Source organism: Carassius carassius, chromosome 25 (assembly GCF_963082965.1).
Source record: "Carassius carassius chromosome 25, fCarCar2.1, whole genome shotgun sequence".
Classification (NCBI taxonomy): Eukaryota; Metazoa; Chordata; class Actinopteri; order Cypriniformes; family Cyprinidae; genus Carassius; species Carassius carassius.
This window is the reverse complement of record NC_081779.1, coordinates 10598390-10610400: the sequence shown is the minus strand read 5'-3', so window position 1 is coordinate 10610400 and position 12011 is coordinate 10598390. Positions and strand designations below refer to the sequence as shown.

At 36.9% G+C, this 12011-nt stretch overlaps 1 protein-coding gene across 1 annotated transcript; it reads right to left on the bottom strand.

Annotated features, from left to right (window-relative positions):
• Nucleotides 1-190: 190 nt before the first annotated feature.
• Nucleotides 191-11454, bottom strand: smarcc1b (SWI/SNF related, matrix associated, actin dependent regulator of chromatin, subfamily c, member 1b). Its single transcript, XM_059509423.1, has 28 exons — nucleotides 11217-11454; nucleotides 10421-10540; nucleotides 10125-10210; nucleotides 9375-9456; nucleotides 9191-9283; nucleotides 7922-7991; nucleotides 7750-7819; nucleotides 7564-7639; nucleotides 7273-7395; nucleotides 7068-7147; nucleotides 6787-6908; nucleotides 6651-6710; nucleotides 6527-6561; nucleotides 6116-6228; nucleotides 5806-5877; nucleotides 5600-5713; nucleotides 5352-5505; nucleotides 3666-3776; nucleotides 3453-3512; nucleotides 2747-3005; nucleotides 2483-2635; nucleotides 1983-2032; nucleotides 1769-1862; nucleotides 1442-1575; nucleotides 1201-1335; nucleotides 740-899; nucleotides 586-657; nucleotides 191-489 (listed from the first exon to the last, which is right to left on the bottom strand). The coding sequence occupies exons 1-28, from the start codon at nucleotides 11391-11393 to the stop codon at nucleotides 443-445; spliced, it is 2922 nt and encodes a 973-aa protein (XP_059365406.1). The 5' UTR covers nucleotides 11394-11454; the 3' UTR covers nucleotides 191-442.
• Nucleotides 11455-12011: the final 557 nt, after the last annotated feature.

Sequence of the window (12011 nt, the reverse complement as noted above, 5' to 3'; positions counted from 1 at the left end):
AAAATGAGCCTATTTTAAAATTAGTGGAGTGTTCCCTTAAAATAGTTGACTGTTGAAATATCTGTACCACAAATATCAAATTAAATGTTTTAAACGCATCAGAGAATAAGCTACTAAATTAAAAGAATATACAAGTAATAGAAAATCTTCTGAAGTAAACTTCAACAGATGAGCTGACTCAAGAAGTTATAACTCCATATAAAAGATTTATTCTTACTAAAACAAATGTTTTGGTGCTTGGTGGCAATACAAAAACGTTTCTACAAACATTAAGTACAGACACATACGGCAACGAAAAGCCTCAAATCTTATCCTTATATGCCAGCATCAATGCTTAAAAAATATTAAATATACACAGAAGAAGTGCTATTGTAGAGATGAACGTGGGTAATGATTTGACCGTGTCCTTCATGTCATCTTGGGTCTTAAGGAGGTGAAGACATTACATGGGTGTTGCCCCATCAGTCTGTGAGGATGGTGGAGTTTGGTCTGAGTTGGAAAAAAACAGAAAGCAGCAGGATTCAAAAGGTTTTGAACACTGCACCGATGTTGATCAGCATTTGATTTGAGGCATGCGTTACTCACACATGCCATTGGGAGCTCCAGAGTGCCGAGCACCCACGATCTGTCCAGTACTAGCACTGCCCACCGAACGTCCTGAGAGGGATGCAAAAAACAATATTATTAAGTATAGCAGTGTGCATGAGACAAAAGGGTTAACTGATGTAGGAGAGTATACCCTGGTGAAGAGGGTTGTATGCTGTACTACTGCTGCTCTGTGTGGATCCTGCTTGTTGCTGCTGTTCCACATTCTGTCGTGCCTTTATCTCAGCATATTTCACCTGCTCCAGGTGGAAGTTCTGCCTCTCCGACAATAACTGCTGTCTCTGCTGCTCCAGCTACAACACACAGATATCAAATGAAGTTTAAACACCCTGAATATCTACATTAAAATGCAGTCAGCAAGATCTTTCTCTGTTTAAATGAAAGAGAAAAAAGGTTTTAAACAACATTAGGGTAAATGAGTAAATGATAACATTTTCATTTTTAAGTGAAATATCCCTTTAAGAGATTATCTAAAAATAATTAAATAGCAATTAAAACGCCAGGTCGTAAAACATTGAAATATAATTTAGTGTGCTCTCAAAAGTTTTTTGGAGTGATGCCAGATCTTGTTTGAACAAGGCAGTCTAAACTCACAGCCTCTTTTTCTCGATCCATAATGGTCTCCAGCTCTTCAAAGTGTCTCAGTTTGATCTCTAACTTTTTCATCTGAGTCTCAACCAACAGAGCCACCAGAGATTTGATTTTCCTCTCCTCTACTGCAGCCAAGTGCTAGAGGGACAGAAGAAGAAAGAGAACAGTGAGTTCAGATGAATGGCTTTTCTGTCACTATTAAAGGTCATGAAAGCGGTTGCCAGAAAAGTAGTTTGACATATACCTTTGCTTTGGTAGCTGCAGAGGCCAGTGCTGCAGCAGCAGCTGTGGCGATGTTTCCCTCCACCAACTCAAGCTCCACCCTCCTTTTCATCTCCTCTCCATCCCCTTGGGTGAGGCACATGTCAAAACTCTCCTCTGGACAGACATACGAAGAGTTATAAAGATGAAGAAATGCAGTAGGGATTGCATGACAACTCATTTTTTCACTAGCTGTCCCGAAAATAGACTTTGTGAGAAGCAAAGATTACATGATTGAGAAAAAAAAGCATGCATATAAACTACTGTCAATGCCTAGATTTAATATGCAGAGCATTGGTGATCCTCTGACCTGCTGTGCTTTCCTCTCCCCTCTCTCCTTCACTCTCTTCTTTCTCCTCATGCTTCACACGCGCTACCTCTCCCAAGATGCTATCACCCTCAAGCTACAAAAGACAGCACAGTCTCAGAGACAAGCAATCGAACTTTCTTTGTTAAGATTTGTGAAATAACAACATAAAACTTCAGAATGGATGATTATTTGTGTCTGGAGATGCTTCTCATACCTTTTCATGTTGCTCATATTCAGTGCTCATTGTTTCTATACCACTCCCATCTAAAAAAAATAAAAATTTATTAGTCATAATTCCAATGTTGATCATAAGCCACCTTATATAATATTGGATGTTCAGAGGCCATATAAGATGATTGATTAAATGACATTAAACATTATGAACATTTTCTTTCACTTACTGCCCTCCCCTGGATGTTTCAAGTACAACCACTCCAATTATTCTTTAATGACTCTAAAATGGTTTTAACATGCACAACCATTTAACAGTTTGGGGTCTTATGCTCACCGAGGCTGCATTTATTGGGTAACATTTTTTTTTGTAAAAAACAGAAATGTTGAAAAATATTATTTAACTACTAGGGGGGAGACATTTAGTTTCTTATAACCAGTCTTAACATGCATTTCAAAAGTGAAATCAAGTGGAGAGTTATTTTTTAATCTTGACTCAAACATACACTTGAAACATACAAAAATAATAAAAAAAGTAAGTACCAGTCTTTTCTGAATGGTCAGGATGAAGTTCTGCAATGCTGCCAGTTTGGAGTGTAAAGGCCGGATCTAAATTATGCCCAACTCTCTGTGCTCTGTGAAAGCTAACACTGAATATCTCAGGTGGGGCCTCTTCTCTTGCTCTTGAGAATTCCTCTGAAGACAGTTCAAACATTACATACATATTTTCTCTTAGCACACACATCTTCAAATCAGCGCACACACACACTAATCAGCGCACACACACACTAACAGACTAACTCTTACCTAAAGCTGCCCTGGCGGCTGCAGAGGCAACTCGAGGGTCAACCACAGATGCAAGGAAAGCAACCGTGCTCATTACAGGGTTCCCTGACTGGCTGAACGGGACAGGCTGATAGGCTAGAGGACCCATTGAGGATTCAGAGTTCTCTAGGTATGGGTCCTCGATGGGTAACCGTAAGAAGTGAAGAATACAGTCATCCTGTGTGCGACTGCCCACATGCTCTGACACCTTATTCCAGTCATCCTTATACATCTCCAGTGCCTGAAAAGAGAGATATGGCATACAAAAACAAATAAATCACAACCTTTTTCAGGCCAAGGACCCCTAGAGGATAGAGAGAGATGGAGCAGGTCCTCCATATTACACATTGTATAAAATTTTAAACCATTTTAAATCATTATTGCATAAAACGTATATGTCTTTATATCATAATTATTGTGATACATGTACAGAGCCATATACATTTAATGTTTTACTTCACCCAAAATACAATACAAAATACATTTTTATGTGAGAAAGACAATGAAAAACTGTTAAATGTAAAATGTAAAAAAAAAAAAAAAAAAATACAGCTGGATTTTTAGATTCTTAACTTTAGCTTTGGGCAAAACATTTTTTTAGATAACTGGCAACCCCCGGCAGTACTGCTGTTGAAGACTCCTGAGTACTGAAGCTTTCAGAATCTTGTTGACTGTTTGACTGGCTTACCTCCAAAAGCAAGAGTGTTTCCTGTTCTGTCCATTCTCTCCCTGCACTTGCGCCTTTACTCTAAAAGATGAAAGCAAGAAAAAGAAAAAAAAAGACAGAAAGCAAGCACAAATTTTTTAGGTGCCGAATCTCAATGCACAAAGAGAGTCTAGAAAGTTTTGTTAAACACTGCTAAACTTAAAAGATGTTGCAAACATTGTTTGTGGTTTTTACCTTTGGATGTTTCTTAGCATAAATGTCGCTCCGTAGACCAAAGTTCTGCAGGTCAGATGGTTTTTCTATCAATTTCTCTGGGAAGTGCAACATATGCTGAGAAGCTGAAACCTTCAAACACAAAAAAATACATTCAATTTATTATTTTTATTTTTGTAATGATCACTGACCTGTATAACGGTTCCAGGTAGGGCTGGCCAATATGTTAAAATGATTATTGATATGTTTTATCAATAATCGATTTAATAAATACAATATCGTCTTATTCAAGCTAGGGCTGCACAATTAATCGAATTTCTAATCGCGATTACAATTATGGATGCCACAATTACGTAATCGTTCAAAGCAACAATTAATCGTTCAAAGTCCACTTATGATATTCGGCGTGCTTAAGATGCATTTTTTTTCTTTCTACAGGTTATCTTAAGGGTTTTTCCTATTATTTAAATTTTAAAATAACATCATAATACCATTCTTTTTTCTTTTTTTTTTTTTTTACTTTTTTATCATTTAAAGAAGAAACCAATCCGATGTATAGTTGACATTTGAGGCTACTATAGAAAAGCACTAAAGGTTTTTCAGTTCGAGTGCTTTCAGCTGGTTTATTTTCATATAAAAATACGGCATGCAGTTGCATCAAACAAATGGTATAAACATCATTCAATAGAAATTGTGATAATTGTAATTAATAAATCACAATTACAATTTCAAAGGAATAATCAACAATTATGATTTGTCAAAATCATTCACCCCTAATTCAAGTCCCGTCCCTGCCAGAGACAACATAGCTGACATGAACCATAAACACACATCAGTTTGGTTGCACTTTATCTGACAGTAGCCTGCGATTCAGTAGGCCTAATTTAATTAAAAGGTTTGTTTTTCTTTTCTTACTTTGTGCTTAATATAAAACATTAGCTTTATTGTTATGTTAGTGTTGCTAATTTCTACACTGCTCTTATCCAGTATTTGAAATGATTTTCGTTTCATGAAGACAATTGCTGAACTGAACAGAGTTTAACAATTCATTGTGAAGGTGGACATTCTGGTGGTGATTGTAAGAATGATACGTTTAATTTCCTTAACGTGTAGCGCTGTTTTTTTTACACTTGGTCAAGCTAAAAGATATTTGTTATTTGTCAAAAATTAGCAATTAAAAACAAATTGGTTCCTTCTGCATGACCAAAAACAGAAAGGTTATTTTTTTTCTCATGTTTTTAGAGCTCCGAAGTGTCCTTATAGGCCTACGAAAAAAAAAAATTACAAATGTTACTTGGTATTTTATTTTTCATTTATTTTTGATAATGAACAGGCTGCAATGTCTAGCCGTATTAGAATTGACGTGCGTAGGCTACAATTTCTCATACAGTTTTTTCTTTCTTTTGTTAATCTGTTATTTGTTTAAATTAATATATTTAGCATATTTTTCCTTTTATACAGGCTATATGAGTTTATTCTACGCTGCAGGTGCATGATGTGATGATGTGAATCCTCCTGTTATGTTGTTTATGCATGTAAAATTAAACCAATGCAAAAAAAAAAAGAGACAAGACACTTAAGTAATAACAGGAAAAAGGCACAGTCAAAAGTCTGTTGGGATTTATTTTGTGACACGAACGGCCGACTAATCATTTAAAGCACAAATTAGTTTTTTGGCAATGTAATGTCAAAGTACTTCTGTATTACCTGTAAGGGTCTGTGCTGTAGTGGGACAAGTCCGGACGGAGCGTCTGTGAGAACATTGAAGTGTGGTGTTGGGGGTGGGCCCATGGGGAGGGGTCGGCTTTCTGCATCTACCTGATAGTTGATCAACCCCCACTGCTCCAAAAATGAATGAACCCTAAAATGCACACAAGCAGGTTTATAAATGAATTACAAATTATTCATAAACTGGAGTCAAATTAAGTGGGTAAAAGTGACACTTTTATACACACCTTATTAGTGAACACACATCTCCTGTCAGGTTTCGTCTACAGGAGGTTGAGGTCAGATACTCCTGAGGGTTTAGCCGGTATGTATCAATCATGAAGTTGCGGTATGCAAGATATCTTCAAACAAGAGATGAACATTTATTAAGAGTTCAAGATGATGAATCATATATGCAAATACTATTTGTATCAATGTATACAAACTGACTTACATTTCTGGTGTTTTGGACTTATTTTTCCCATTGTAGAACTCAGGCAGAGCTCGTCTCTCTATCTGATGAATACTGACGCACAAAAATAAAAAAGCAGTATTACTCCTCGTAAAAAAAATAATAATTAAAATATGGTAAATACATAAACTTTAAAGAGTCAAATTTTATCTGTTTATCTGTAATTTTATATATATATAAGAATAGTAAATGCCTGCATATGTTCAGAGCACTAGGCCTCAAATCTGTCAACTATGTAATACTGAGAACATGAGTTGGTGTAATCTGGACACTATTACAGTTCAACCCTCACCAGTTGTAGTCGAACCAGGAGGTATAGGTGGGCACAATGATGTGATGTGTTTGCTCTGTGGCACTCTCCTCCCCCTCCATCCCACGGCCAAACTCCCTCTGCTCCTCCTCATCCTACACACACGATAGGTCAGAACGTACATATTTAAAGCACATGGTAGATAATGTGAGCCAGAGCTCCTTTAAACTGGGACTTGACTTTAAACTGACTTCTGGTTGTAGATTCTGTATAAGGCTGGATAGAAGTAACCATGACAGACTAACGCATGGCTGAAAGGGTCGAAACATTATTTGTTCACTATTAGAATTGAGTTTAAGAGCACTGTTGCAGTGTGCTGTCCTTTTGCTCTTTTCTGAAGGCATTCTTGGAAGTTTTTGGTCATGTACATTTTGTTTAGCTAGACTGACTTACTCTGACACCAGAAAGCAGGTCCTCTTCCTGGTCATCTGAGAGAAATGCACAGATATTTAAGGTTATTGATGAAATACAAACGGATCATGATTCACTGAACAGTCAATTCCACAGACAAACTTACCTAAATCAGCCATGATGCCTCCTTTGACTGGAGTGTTTTCACTGTCTTTTTTCAAGTTTACTGTGAAAAAGAAATAACGTGTTACACTCTTGACATCAACATAAGAACTTAACACAGAAGGGAAAAAGAAACTTACCATTTTTAGGCAGAATGACCTCCTCCATGTTAGGGACAGGCGTGGGATCCTCCATTTCTTTAGTGAGGTCCTCCTCTGGCTCCGCCTCCTCTGGCTGACCACGCTTCTTATATACACCTGAGCTATTGGATAATGCCAAATCAAATACGTTAATAAAAATCAAACGCAATTTTGCCTCGAACTTAAGAGAATTTGATTTACTAGGCTACAGTGACTTCTAACATCAACTTGCATTGGTGACAAAAATGTGACATAACATTGACAAAAAAGTAAGATTAAACCTTTTCTTTCCTCCTTTCTTCTTAGACTCAGAGGATGGTGGAGACGGGGAGCGCCGTCGCTTCTTTACAGGTTTCTGTTCCTTGTGAAAAAAAATAAAAAAATACTTTCAAATAAAAACAAAATTCCAAACTACAAAACTACACTTAATTTAGCAAAACAACTAACTGATTTTAAACAATGGCATGAAATTATGTATTAACATACCTCTGTGCTTTGGTAGATACGTCGCCTGAAACTTATTCTATTCCCATTCTCGTCAATCTCATAGTCTTCCTCATTCATCCACTCATTATATGTGTCTGTGTCGAGAACCCATTTGGTATAAACCTGAGAAAAGATACTGGCATTTAAGTAGACATTCTTACTGTCTTATAACTACAAATAAAAGCCCATCTAAATATTTTAATCACTGTTGGAACCCAACAACATACAAGATGACATGCAAAGATTAGTGTGGGGAACTCAGGGTATTAATAATAAAAAGATTTTTTTCACCTTCCAGCACCTGTCTGGGTTGGCAGGTTCTTCTACTTCTCCATCTACATCCCTTGCTGATATAAGTGAGTCATAACTGAAAAAATTAAATATGAAAACATATACTGAATACAGAGCAAAAAGTAGCATTTACTAATCTGAACATTTAGAGCACATGTGCAAATGTGGGTGTGATGTATTCTCTACCTGTCTGGACACATGCCCCAATGTACCATCACTTGCCGATCCAATCGCATGACTGGTCTAAGCCACTCTTCTGAAAAAGACCCAACAGTGAACGTTATACACAAAGATGGGAACATTTCCACAGATATACTAAGAATCTGCATGGATTGAAAGATCCAAAAAATTAAAACACCTTCATCTGCTGTGGAGGGTGATGTATGTATTTGGTGGGTGGCTTGTGACTTCTCCTCTGTCACTGTGCCCTGAAAATGCAAGCAAAAAAATTGTGAATACACTAATCAATAATGTCTATATTAGGGATGTGCACAAGTAATCAATAGGGGTGCTCCGACTGATCAGCTACCAATTGTTATCAGACAATAATGGCTTGGGAAGTTTGATCGGCAGTCTCTATAAAGGCCGATCACATAAACCTATCTCAAGCTGATGACGCGCCTGCCATGAAAGGTTTGGTATGACATGCATCAGCACTGCCTCAATCTCTGTCTGGCATGGGTGAAATACTTATATTAATTCTATGCTGAAGGTGAGGTACAATTCATATTTCTTCAGTAAATAACTTACATAATCACAATGCTCAAAAAGCAATTTTAGCAACAACGTTTGGATTTCAAATCAAAATGGATAAATGTTGTGTTCGAGGTAAACAGCCATGGATCAGTAGCAAGCTCCTGTGTGAAAGCACAATGAGTCCGTGCTGCTTCTGTACCCCTTACGTACTGCACACGCACTGCAAATGGATAAGGCCTATGTGTGAACCTGGCATGAGGCTGCCTCAAATACAGCTCACGAACCCAGGCTTGTGCTGTGTCTAAGCTATTGCCAACAATTGCCCCATTGTAAAAACAAAAATGCACTGCATGAACAAACATTTAGGTGCGACTATATATCTTTAAAGAAAAATGTAAATAATGATTATATTGCCCCCCTCAATCAATCACAGATTCACCTAAGAGGGGAATTCCCCCATTTTCAAAAAAGAAATTTAGGCCTTGAATGAAGGTTTGTAAAAAGAATGACTGGAGCATCACTATAAATAATTCTACATGATAAACATAAGGCTTCATAAAGACTGGTATCAGTGATCGGTATCAGCAGATACTGCTTCCTGTAATCAACAATCGGTTATTGGCCCAAAAAAAAAATCACCCTTAGTAATCAACTAGTTCACTAACAAAACACTTTTTTTGTCACTAATTTTTTTTTTTACTCTACAGAAAGCCCAGTTATTAACTGGTTATTTATTCTTAAATAAAAAGCACTGGTTGAAATTAGCACTGAAACGGCATATATGCATCATACTTGTAACGTTTTACATTTTAACAGCTTTTATGCATTTAAGTTCTTGACTACAAAATTGCTCTAAATGCACATCTGAAGAGTCTAGTGTGTATTGGATATATTTTACCATTTCTTTGGTTCTTTTATTTTTCCCACTGACCTGGTGTCGCACAACAATGTCTTTGAGTTTAAGAGCTTGCTTCGATTCAAGATCAGGAGACAGGTACACCACAGGTCTGCTTAATAAGTCATTCTAGCATGAACAAAACACAGAGGTCAAATACTGCACCATACACAGACACGCTTAAGATCTCTGACTTCACAAAAGATCCAAGCACAAATACCTGTATCAGAGTTTTCTCCACAGAGATGAACATCTCCACATTGCGATCCACTCTGGATGAGTTCTGAAGATCAATGCGTCTCCTTTAATAAAAAATAAAATAAGTGGATGACGTAAGTCTAAAATCTTTATCGGACACTCAATTTTATTGGCTAAAGAATTACAGTTAACATTTACTGTTAGCTGTATGAGGCCAAAAAACTTACATCATGGTATAAGTAACTTTAATATCACTATATTGTAATTAAATCATTCATATATATATATATATACACTACCGTTTATAAGATTGGGGTTAGTAAGTTTTTTTTATTATTATTATTCAGCAAGAATGCATTAAATTGATAAAAAATGACAAAAGATTTGCAGTTCTTTTGAACTTTCCATTTCATTTCCACAAAACTATTAAGCAGCACAACTGTTTTCAACATTGATCATGTTTCTTGAGCAGCAAATCAGCATATTAGACTGATTTCTGAAGGATCATGTAACACTGAAAACTGAAGTAATGACTGTTGAAAATTCGGCTTTGCTAAAACGGCAAAAAATTACATTTTAAAATATATTAAGACTGAAAAGAGTCATTTCAAATTACACTCATTGTTGTAATAATATTTGACGATATTACGGTTTTAACTGCATTTTTAATAAAATAAAGGCAACCTTGGTGAGCATAAGAAACTTTCAAATGCATAACAAATACACATTTCCTCCATTATACAATCCAGCACTATTTAGCATTCTTACTAACCAGCCCTGTTCTGTCTTGAACTTGTACACTGATCCCAGAATATGACAGAGAGCACCGCCTGGCCTTAGATCCAGAAAACACTTTGCCTGAGGACAAAGAAACAAGAGTGAAACAACTGATCACTCATAATTCTGCAAAACTAGGTTTCATGCTATGACTGATCTGGTTGTGGTGGTGATGATTACCTACTTGACTATATCAAAAAGGTAAATGGAAAGGAATGTACATAAATCTACAGGAATAAAAGTGATTATGGATGGTTTGTCAGAGAAAGAAGAGGAAAAGCAGCAACTCACTGGGAGTTTTGTAAAGCTTGGGTTATTTGCTCGCCGGCCAAATGAATCTTCCTGAAACTGCAGCAGTTGGATGACCAGCCCAGACAGAGACTTACTGGAGGGAGCATCAGTCTGTACATACTAAAGAGAGGGGGGAAACAAAATACTGTATTATTAAAACCTAATACAAATTGCAACAAAAACTGACAACAACTGCAAAGAGGCCTATACACTTTTGAGTGTCTAAGAGCTTTCACTTCAATGGATTCTGCTACATACTGTACTAGTACTATTGGATGGTTTACACATTTAAAGAGTTTACCTACTGTTTTACCTACAGTGATGCCATGGAATTGAGAGGGGGTGTGTCTGTCAATGTAAACAAGTACCTTTGACCACAAACCTGTTTCTGCAAACTTAAAGCTGCTAGCATGCTGCTAACATCAACACTTACTTACACCGCGTCACATGGAAACTACAAAGAAGTCTTTTTTTATGCTGACTCAAACGGTGGATTTGTGGGGCTTGATATAAATGTAACTTTACCGCTAAAATTAACAGAATGAAAGTTGTCACAAGTAACGTAATTACGTTGAGACCGTATTCTGTTGAGTTAGCGGTTCATTCCTTTATTAGATATGAGGCAAACAGACAAAATACTACCACATAAAACAGTCTTTTGCAGTTTGTGGCGGTAATAAGAATCAGAAAACCACTAAAATCACAAGACAACCAGAGCGGTCTGTAAAGAAATCAAAAAGAAAGCTTCAGTTAACCACATCATACATGGTGTCCTCCGGCTATCTAGCTCGCTAACCTTTTTATAATGTTTTCCAATCCAACTGCGAACCGTTTCCAACTGAGAGATTATTTCCGGGCTTTCCCAGAATTTACAGCACGGTCCACCATCCATTCTTCGACTCAACGAAGAGCTGCAACCGGCTTGACTTGTCGTAGGTCCCGCGGCAGCAGATCCTTGCGCTTGTGTAGCCATTGTTACATGCTAAATTAGCCTTCGCTGCCCAGAATAACTGAGGCCTCCGCAGCGCCTCTAGCGGCCAGACCAAAAAAGGCGCCAACGACGCCTGCTGCATACACACTGTACATAACTGCGTACTTGCCATTTCGTTAGATTAGTACAAAAGTAGAAGGAAACAATAAACGGTAGGTACAAGTAAATAGAAATTAAAAACTGTAACAGGCAATCTGAAGGATATTTAAGATTAGGATGACAAAACATTTATATACGGTCCTAGAGAGAGAGAGAGAGAGAGAGAGAGAGAGAGAGAGAGAGAGAGGCAATTAAATATAATTGTATTAATTGTTGCTCTCTATCTCTCTCTCTAAATATATATATATATATATACCGTTTCTTATTTTTAATTGCTGCTACATATACAAATATAATAAAATCGGAGAAATGTAAAAAAAAAAAGGGTCCATCATAGTACAAATCATATCATGTTGTTTTCATTGTTATGAATGTCGAAATGCAGCTGTCCTTGAACACTACTTTTTTCAAACCAGACGTTCAGACGACCTTAGATAAATGATGTATGTGTCCTTAAAAACTTAATACTGCAAGCAATTAAGATCAACCCAGGACATGTGA

Coding starts and splice junctions, on each gene's coding strand:
- smarcc1b (XM_059509423.1), bottom strand. CDS start 11,393: ATGGCTACACAAGCGCAAGGATCTGCTGCCGCGGGACCTACGACAAGT. Junction 5,878..6,115: donor TCCTGGTTCGACTACAACTG/GTGAGGGTTGAA, acceptor TTTGTGCGTCAG/TATTCATCAGATAGAGAGAC. Junction 1,576..1,768: donor GGGAGAGGAAAGCACAGCAG/GTCAGAGGATCA, acceptor ATGTCTGTCCAG/AGGAGAGTTTTGACATGTGC.